Source organism: Morone saxatilis, unplaced genomic scaffold (assembly GCF_004916995.1).
Source record: "Morone saxatilis isolate NCDOM2014 unplaced genomic scaffold, NCSU_SB_2.0 Contig5, whole genome shotgun sequence".
Lineage (NCBI taxonomy): Eukaryota > Metazoa > Chordata > Actinopteri > Moronidae > Morone > Morone saxatilis.
This window is the reverse complement of record NW_023340095.1, coordinates 1,472,669-1,482,668: the sequence shown is the minus strand read 5'-3', so window position 1 is coordinate 1,482,668 and position 10,000 is coordinate 1,472,669. Positions and strand designations below refer to the sequence as shown.

Sequence of the window (10,000 nt, the reverse complement as noted above, 5' to 3'; positions counted from 1 at the left end):
TTTCTGTTAAATCGAGCTCTCAATAAAGGAATTATTGCGTCTATTCAAATGCTCTCTAAACTCAGGAAATAAATTAGTCAGAAAAACAGAAGAAAAAAAAATTATTCAAGAATTCAGAAAAAGACTACTCCGAAAAACCAACCATAAAAATAAATTACTCAGAAGAACAAACCAAAAAATAAAATTTCAAGTGAATGCAATACGCTTCCATACTAACAGTACAACATTAAACATAACATTTTTAGAGCACATCAAAAATAAAATTTTTATTAATGGTGAAAGACAGAATGTTTAAATGTTTACCTTGTGTTTTGTTTGTTTGTTTGTTTTACACTACATACCGTTGTTTAAAATAGACACAAAAAAAATCTGCACATCTATTTCATGAGGCAGGTGTGTAGGAGTGGGATGCAGTGGGATACATATACACAAAGTGGCCACCATAAATAAATGAAAACCTTTATATTAAATATAACACATTCACAAAAGGCTCCAGGAATAAAACTTTAATTAAACACTGGGTCCCAATCAGAAGCAGGTCCCTTCTACTAGCCTGGTGGGGCTTTTTAAATTATGTTTTTATTGGTTTGGGCAGGTTAAACAACTGGATGACAATATCTGAAGCATATGTATATCAATATATATATATATGTTTAAATTAACAATTAAATAGTAGGTTGTGAGTGAGAATGTACATAGCCTTTGAATTTTGTGTTTATAGTCTCTTATTTTATTATATTTATTTGATAAATCAGGTTAATTGGGACAGCATTAGAAGACAGAGTTGTACTACAAAGTTTAACCTACAAAGACAACTTTTAAGTAGCCTTTTAATGATTTATGAATGGATTTCAAATATCTATCTTGCTAAGCTAATTGATGCTAAGCCCCACATTGTGTGTACACTAAAGGCCTTATAAATTCATAAAATTATCCCAATAAATTTCTCTGACAATGACGATCAATAAAGATTAATCTGAATGTTGTTTAGTGTGTTAGTGACATAATTTGTCCATATAAAGAAAGTATTTCCTCTTATTCTTGATTACTTTATGAGATATCTCATTAGATATTATAAAATAGTTATTTACTTAAGTGTTTAAAACAAACTTTATTCATACTTTCATTTATTTTTATTAAATCTTTTCTTTTCCTTTCATTATTACTGTCCTGCATGTTTATAAATGATCTTAATAACTTTATATCTTCAATCTCTGTCCAGATGACAAACAGCCTCTGTGTACTGTCCCTGCTGAATAAACCAACAAGTAAACACCTAAAAACATGAAAAGTATGAATTAACAACACAACTATACAATATTATGTCAGAATTATTAGATAATAATTCATAATAATTATGATTAAAATGTGGATTTTATTCTTCAGGAGTTGGAAATGTGTTTGGCTTCCATAAGAAGATCCAACACACACAAATACAAATGCTAAATAAATGAGTCCTGATGTAAAATGTGTCAGCAGAGGAGGATATAAAAAGGGGGGAAGGAGGAGCAGAGAGGAGGTGGAGAGAATAAAAACAAAGGGTGGGTGGGTGGAGTGTTTACCGGTGAAATAATGAGGTGAGACGGACATTAGGTGCAGATCAGCAGCGCACACAACAGCAGCTCTGAATTTATGACATGGCAACAAAAATCATCTACTTCACAGTGAACGGGAGACCAGAGCGGGCCGAGTTCCCCCTGGACTGCCCGGCCCAGGATGTGAAAGGTAGGGACTGAACATCTGTAATATGATCTATATATAATATACATAATATATTCTATACATTCTCTATATTGTCCTGTGTTTACCAAGATGTTACACTGACTGAAAGGACGTTAAAGGTGCTGTTACAGACTGTAAATCTGAGCTGCTTTAATGGAGTTAACAGCTGTTTTAAGATCAGTTGTTACATCAGCAGATTAAATTGACTTTTGGAGGTTGTCTGAGCTGCAGGCGGCGATGCAGCTGCCACTGACAGCTCCTCACTCGGCTTCACGTGTTCTTCACGCTTTGTTTCGAGTATCGAGGAAGGCAAAAGAAAACCTCACTGAAGATCTCATGTGTACCTTTAATGATCTTCCAGCAACAGGTTGTTATTTGGAGTTATTGATTAATAAAACTGAAGTAACTCTTAATAAAATCAATAAAAGAAGCAGTAATAACTCTTTAATAACTTAAATGTGTGCTGTATTTTAAGTATTTAGTTCCAGTTAGTTCCATTGACTGATTTTCTTTAAGTTGACTTGTCATTACAAAAATGTAAACCCCAAAATCTTGATAATTGATTAATTGTAAATTACCTGTTTCGACAGGTAATGTAATAATTTGCTTTAATGGAAGAAAACTGAGTAAGTTAAGTGGTAACATTTATATAAAGAAGCTCCATTAAACAGTACTTTATTCAGATAAATAACACATTTTAAATAATGCTGCATATGAGTGTGATATGCTTACTGGTTTTAAGTTCAATTAACTTAATTTACCTCTTAATAATAAATAATTAAATAAGACAACCAGTTTCATTCAAATATGCTTAATAACTTGTTGATACACATTCTCTGCTCAGACAGTCTCAACCTGGGAACTCAAAATCTGCTCATATTACTGATTTAATTATACTAATGGTGTATTGATCTACAGATGATCGTTATGATTTCATTCAGGGGCGGATGTAGAGTAAATATTCATGGGGTGGCAGAAATATATGCTGATTTAATCAATCACATATGTTAATATATGCTTTAAAAAGCACCCAAATTACGATATTTTAACTCAAAAACACTGTTGATATCGGACATTTGAGGTAACACAAACTCAATTTGAAAGCAGCTTTTACTAGTAAACATTCCTGAGTACTTTAATATGTGTTTTATTTTCACAATACAAATAAAAAATACAACATTAAGTCAGGATTACTTAAAATAACTAATTACTATTACAAAACTGAGTTAATTTTACTTAAAATGTTCAATGTAATCAGTTGAAACATGAGTTAAATTAACTCTTCTGGCTTTACATTTATTAAATACAAGTTGACTTCATAACATTATACATTTTAGTTTTTATTTAATTTATTAATCATTATATACCAATATAACTTTAATTAACTGAATGGAATTAGTCACTTTCACTAGCTTTTTCCAGAGCTTTCAACCCACACTCCATGGTCTTCCTCAGCGGTTGAGATTTTGCTCTAAAATAATTCCTCACACATTCTTCTGTTTCTTCTATTTTTTTGTCGTCTTCCCAGATCTGTTCCGCTCTGCGGCCGAGGCGGGACCCCACGACATCCTGAAGCTCTACAACCCCAAAGGCAGCATCATCAACATCTCCCCGAATCTGGAGCCCAACAGCCCGAACTCCTGCTACAAGCTGGAGGTTGTGGCCGCCGACTGCAACAGTGAGCCGTTAGGTATCTTTAAGTTAGCAAACATGGGGTTTGCGGCGCTCGTCTCTACGTAAAGGAAACGCTGACAGTCGTCTTCTTCTCTCGCTGTAATTTCAGGTGCGGAGCTTGCCGGTGCACTCGGATTTGACCTCTCCTCCATGGAGAAAAGGTAGGCAGGATGAGCCGAAACAAGGTTATTACTTAATGATATTATAATCTGTATAATGAATAAAGATGGTGGGATGTTAGGCTGCAGGGTCTGGAGAAGAAGATCTTGTTCGAGGCCAGTGAGACTCCTGCAGTCGTGTACGAGATGAAGAAACAGGTGGATTCGTTCCGGGAGAAACTAGAGGTACGGACGAGGGTTTTAAAGCTGCTTGTGACATATTAAGCGAAAATGTAGCATAATCATCTGCATATAGGGAGAAAAATTTTACTAATGTAAGCCAGCAGTCAGAAAAATGTGTTTTTGAAAACTGTCTAATTTTCTTTGCTCAATACAAAAACAATCTGATTATATTTAAGAATATTTGTCTTGTTTCCAGTCAATAATAATAATATGATGATAGATAATTTGTGGCGTATTTTGGAGGATTAATCTTCTTAATTTTCCAGAGCGTGGAGCATCTGAGCTGGCTGGGATTGTTTAAAGACCTGTCGGAGGGAACGCACAAACCCTCGCCGTTCTACCACAAGAGAACGCTGCATAAAACCAGGAAGGAGTGCGAGCATGTGCGGGAAAAGTTCCTCCAAATGAGGCACGTTCACACGCCCAAAAAACACTCACCACCGCCCTCCATATAGTCTGAACATCTGTTTAATGAACTGTCCACCTTTGCAGCTCCCTGGAGGTATCAGACGAAGTGAGGCAGTACTTAAAGACCCCAACCTTCGATAACTGGTAAGTTGTAAAACACTCGGTGCACCTGTTTCCACGTCGTCAGCTAATGGCCGTCGTGTCCCCGAAAACAAGCACCTCTGAAGAGCCATGGTCATCTTTTTTCTTCCCATAGACACGCTCATCTCAATATGAATGGGGCCCCGCTTGAGTTCTCGCGGATCAAAAGAAGGTCTTCATGAAAGGCTTAATCAAAACAGCATGTTTGAAGTGGGCTTCACGGGGAGGAAGCTGCACGCCGCATTCATCATCTCATTTGTTCAAAAGCTTTTAGTGACGAAGGTGGATGGACGCGTGTGTGCGGGCAGAATGTGAAAGTGAAGCTTCGGGGATCATTTAATGACATTAAATAACAGGATTCCTTTGAAAATGCTGATGAAAAATGTGCTTTTCTTTTGCTTCCTGTTGTGTTTAACAGATAAAAAGTTTTTTATTCTACATTTTTGTTGCTCTCAAAATCCCATTAAGTCTGTTTTTTCAACACTTTCTGACCTCGCTTTGTTGTTTCTGGCGCTCAAACAGGTTCACGCTGAGGACATAAAGCTTTGAAACGTATCTCACGAATGCACAGTTAAACCGAAATCGATAAGGACCTTTTTCACCTCTTCTTTCAGCTACTAAAAAGAGATAATTCCAGCTGCAATATCCATTTAAAACAAAACCAAATAGACTCTCACTACGTGTTAATGCTCCTGCTCATATTATGGCCTTTATTAAAGCTCATTGAGGTCAACAACATGCTCCAAAACTCACGAAGCGCTGCACAAAATTGGTCTTTTGTGTCATATGAGGTCTCACAGACGTCATTTCACTGGTGATTTGCAAACGTTGTTTTTGTTGCTGGATTTCAATGTTTTGCCATGAAAACAGGAAGTTGTCATAACTCCGGTGTCCAATCTGCATCAGACTTCCCGCCCCGAACACCAACGTTCAGCCCTACTCATAGTGGCAATTTCGAATTTAATGTACAATTTGGGCTTTTTTCCGTCTTCCAAACTAGTTTCCTCCATGATTATAAAAATGAATCCAAGGATGTGATTGGTAATAATAATAATAATTAATTATTATAATAATAATAAGTAACTTATTAGTTTCGGGGGGAGTAACTGAAATGTATTAGTATTAGTTACACTACTAGTTACTGTGGAAATAAATGATGAGGATCTTTGAAAAATATAAATGAATATAAAATGTGGTTTATCAAACATTTACATTTACATTTTTTTTAAATGTAACTTCTTCCTTCCTGTACTTCTTGCAGTACTACAAAGCACCACTAGGGGGTCACTTATCCCCATTTGAGAAAACTGATCTTTTTTAAAAAGACTCAGTAATTTACATAAAAAGCTTGAGTATCAAGCTTGGGGACTATTTTCAGCAGCGTATTAATACACAGTGTAATGTGTGTGTGTGTGTGTGTGTGTGTGCAGGCAGTGGGAGGACGCAGAGATCATGGTGCTCCTGCAGGTCATGTACACAGATTTAGATTTCATAGCGATGTTCAACATCGAGCCTGAAGTCCTGCAACAGTTCCTGTTCGAGGTCTACCGACGATACAACAACATCCCTTTCCACAACTTCAAACACTGCTTCTGTGTCACCCAGATGGTGAGTGTGTGTGTGTGTTAGTGTGAGAGAGAGAGAGAGTGTTTTAAAGTGGTATTTCATCAGGGCAAATCAGGGAGAGCCTAACTGTTTCTGTAATCGTGAGATTGTGGATTTACGCCGCAACCTTGATGGCTAATTAGTGACATCTGGCTCTGAGGGTCGAGAGGACCCCAACCAGCTGGATGAGCTGATTTCCACTTGCTAACATATTATTAAGAGACTAAAAATACACAGAATTAAAAAAAGAAACCATCAAACTTGAGCTGGTTTTGACTCCAGAATCCAGAACCAGCCGACCTGAGAGGTCTGCGAGGTCCATCCTGGATCAGGAGATCTGGTATCTTGGACACTGATGGACAAACAGAAGAGATTTAAAGTTGATTCAGTTGATTGAGGAGCTAAAGAGAGTTTGTGGAGACAAAAAAAACAGAGCTAAAATCCCTCAGGATGTCAGCCAACAACTTTATAAGGTGATAATATGTTAATGATGTGTTTATGTTCAGTTCCACTGCCCCCGGTGGACAAAAACATCAATTAATTAATTAATGCAGCTTTAATCTCTAGATTTTGCTTTAATTTCTACAGTTATTTACCTACAAAATGCCCAATAAAATACCCTAATTTTATTTTAAGCTTCATTACTATACTACTGGATTGCATTGTGGGTATTTTCAAGAGGTTTTCATGTATTTTACTGTATATTTAGAATTAATTACTTAATTATAGCGTAATATCTTGTGAAACTTAGTGTAAAATACATGTACAGTGAAGCTACTGTAGAGGGGCAGTAAACAGCCTAACAGTGTCCCCTGTCTCTTTACCTTGGAGCAGATGTACGGGTTGATCTGGCTGACCGACCTGAGGAGTAAGATGGACAGCGTCGACCTGCTGATCATGTTGACCTCCGCCGTCTGCCACGACCTCGACCACATGGGATACAACAACGCCTACCAGGTAGATGAAGTTCTTTACATGGAGACGCCTTTTCTATCATTTATTAAACTGACTCAGTGACATATTTTATGTATATTTCATATTAAACTGTAGAATGAACCCAAACAGTGAACTCAGGAACTGCAGGAAGTTTGTGTAAAACAAGAGATTTGGATGAATTTTGAGCAGATTATTTGCTGTTTAAGGAACTTTTTATCCAATTTTCTGTCAGTATTATGTATTTTTTATAGTTTTTAACAATCATACAGACTTAATAGGCTTATTTCTTGACAAATTCAGTGTTTTTGTCCATTGTTCTATTAGACAAGCATGCTTTTTTAAAGTTTACTAGCCTTTAAATCAGTAAGGCCTTGCGACCCCTCATGAAGTTTTGGTGACCCCTAGTGGGGGAACCACTTCACTAATACCTGTTTACCTTATATACAGCTGATGATAAACACTCATAGTATTTATAGTCTGTTGTATTTAACCTATTATTTAATGATATTAATCTCATCTGAAGTTTTCTATAAACATAACATTGAAGTTTTTATTCCGTTTTGTCCCTCGAGGCTACAAGCTTGGGTGACCAGATCCCAACAAACCAAATGTGGGACAAAGACTATGTTTGTATGGGACAATGTGAGAGGTAGTGATAGTAGTAGGTAGTCAGAGTAATGCTCTCACCTGATTGGGTCTACAGACAACCTTCCCAACTTCTACAGAAGCAAAACAGGAAGTTTCACAGTTATTACCACTTGATGCACGTGCCTCCCTGCTTCCTGCACAACCATAAAACCAAACAACAGATATTAGAAACGTCCTGCAGGAGCCGATCATATGTGGTATAAAAGGGGTAAAAATGATAAAGTGGGATACAGAACTGCTTCACAATCATCTGTATTAAACTCCTTCTTTCAGATCAATGCTCGGACTGAACTCGCTCTCCGCTACAACGACATCTCTCCACTGGAGAACCACCACTGCGCCGTGGCCTTTGAGATACTGGAGAAGGTAAAATATGATTTCTGATGAGGGTTTTTATTTATTTAAACGGGGGTCAATCGGCACGAACCGACCATTTTCTGTTCTGTAGACAGAGAGCAACATCTTCAGGAATCTGTCCATGGATCAGTACAAACGGATACGAGAAGGGATCATCAAGTAAGATCTAACTCTTCTCTCAGCTCTGACGTTATGTGGTGTTATTTAGCTGTTTTTTAAATGTATATCTGTTTTAATCTGAGATGCATTCTGGCCACTGACATGACGAGACACAACGAGATCCTCAACAAGTTCAAGTCCATCCTGCCGGCCTTTGACTTCACCAACAAGGACCACAGAGACGTGGTAAGAGCAGTGTTTGACTCACACACAGTGGGAGGTACTGTACAATAAATATACTATTAAAACATTTAAATTAATACAGCGAATACTGAGCCTGGAGCAGTTTAGGTTGTAATGTTTTGAAGCTATTTGCTTCCTCATATTTACGTATTTCCTGTAAGAAAAAAACGTCAAAAAAGGGATGTCAGTAGTCCTTATAAGACGAGCAGAAGAATTTAAATATACGAAAACATGAGTGACAAGTGTCCTCTCTTTGTATTTGGACTTTTTCTCCCATAATAATCTCATAATTTGAGTTTTTCCTGTGTGTTATGCAGCTGATGATGATTCTGATAAAAGTGAGCGATATATCCAACGAGGCGCGACCCATGGAGGTGGCCGAACCCTGGTTGGACTGTCTCCTGCAGGAATTCTACAACCAGGTGACTGACAGACATTTTTAATAACTTTCCCAGTTTTTCCTTTCAAACGTTCTGACCTTCGTGTCGTCTGCCTGCCCTCAGAGCGACGTGGAGAAGCTGGAGGGCCTCCCGGTCACCCCCTTCATGGACCGGGACAAAGTAACCAAACCGTCATCTCAAACAGGCTTCATCAGATTTGTCCTCCTGCCTCTCTTCATCGAGCTGGCCAACCTCTTTCCCTGCTTGGAGGTAAGTTATTTTAATGTCATTTTCATCATGTTTTTAAGGAATAAAATGTGATTTAAATCAGGTTGTGAATGATACATGAACAAACCCCTCTGTACATACTTCAGAAGATAGAGAGGAATAAAGCTGGAAGGTTTGGTGTAAACGATGCTGAAGTGGAGATTCTGGCTTTTTTTGAGAAAACTGCCTTTTGGAAAATTCACTACAGGTCAATAGGGTAAAAAAAAATATTATTCACATTAAGACAATATTTTTTTGTATTACAACTTTTCTGAACTTTCATGTTTAAATATGCAAATTAGCCATTATGTAATACTAACTAAACAGACGAAAAGTAGTAAAATAAACAGCTAAATGGGTATTTTGGGGGTTTTCTTTCCTCTAGATGTGTAAAGAAGACATGTTATAGAAGCAAAATGGCAGAAAGATTCACAAACATCCAGCAAATGTACAAACTGTACGAGATTTATAGTCTGTGAAACGTAGGGAATCACTCACTACATCCGTGGAGGTTGAAGGGACGTGAGCTCTCTCTCTCGGGTTGGACTCTAATTAATTCTTCACTCACAGCAACACATTATCAACCCGGTGCGGAAGGCTCTCGATTACTACACCGAGATGGAGAAAGCGCTGGAGAGGGAGAAACAGAACCGGGCTCAGAACGAGAACACAGCCAAGAGTAAGGAGGCCGCCGATGGCCACACGGAGGCCGGGCCTGAAGCCTCAAAACTGGACGCACAGTGAACCACGGTGGACGTCGAAGAACTCGACTATCTCAGATTGTATATGTAAAACTTCAATTAAAAGCCCCGGGGCTTTTATTAAGGAAACAGTCTTCACTTGTCGTACATTTAAAAATGAGCAGTGGAGGTTTATAAAGTAAATTTCTCAGTGTTAAATAAATGAATTTGATTTTTGAAATCACAAAACCTTTTTAAGTGAGTTGCAACTGAGTAATTATTCATTACCTGCAACTTTTAATACTGTAAAACTAATCTAATCAACTGGGGAGCCAAAAAATACAACTGACTTGTAAAAATACAGTAAAATAGTAATTTTCTATAATTAGCTTTAATTTGACATTTTTAATGTCTAATTAAAGATATTTTCACTGTTAAACCAATGAAATGAGGTATAAATACAGAAGATTTTTCTTAAGTCATTATCTGTGAAATTACA

The 10,000-nt window shown here is 37.4% G+C and overlaps 2 protein-coding genes across 2 annotated transcripts in view; one reads left to right on the top strand and one right to left on the bottom strand.

The window, feature by feature from the left end:
* Positions 1–1,637: 1,637 nt before the first annotated feature.
* LOC118339140 (high affinity cGMP-specific 3',5'-cyclic phosphodiesterase 9A) lies at positions 1,638–9,565 on the top strand. Its single transcript, XM_035676686.1, has 14 exons — positions 1,638–1,725; positions 3,251–3,412; positions 3,506–3,557; positions 3,638–3,740; positions 4,004–4,146; positions 4,230–4,289; positions 5,717–5,894; positions 6,726–6,848; positions 7,749–7,841; positions 7,924–7,991; positions 8,075–8,177; positions 8,492–8,596; positions 8,678–8,824; positions 9,392–9,565. Exons 1-14 carry the CDS (start codon positions 1,638–1,640, stop codon positions 9,563–9,565), a joined length of 1,599 nt encoding a protein of 532 aa, XP_035532579.1.
* The window catches only part of LOC118339008 (transmembrane protein 50B), a 27,850-nt gene continuing 23,522 nt past the window's right edge, over positions 5,673–10,000 (bottom strand). The window contains exon 7 of the mRNA XM_035676513.1: positions 5,673–5,713. The gene's annotated coding sequence lies outside the window, so the exon portion shown is untranslated. The remainder of the gene's footprint in view (positions 5,714–10,000) is intronic.

Bases quoted from the DNA above. Each gene is read 5' to 3' on its own strand.
- LOC118339140 (XM_035676686.1), top strand. From the start codon at position 1,638: ATGGCAACAAAAATCATCTACTTCACAGTGAACGGGAGACCAGAGCGG. The intron at 5,895-6,725 runs GTGAGTGTGTGT...ACCTTGGAGCAG, and splicing joins GCTTCTGTGTCACCCAGATG to ATGTACGGGTTGATCTGGCT. The intron at 8,178-8,491 runs GTAAGAGCAGTG...TGTGTTATGCAG, and splicing joins ACAAGGACCACAGAGACGTG to CTGATGATGATTCTGATAAA.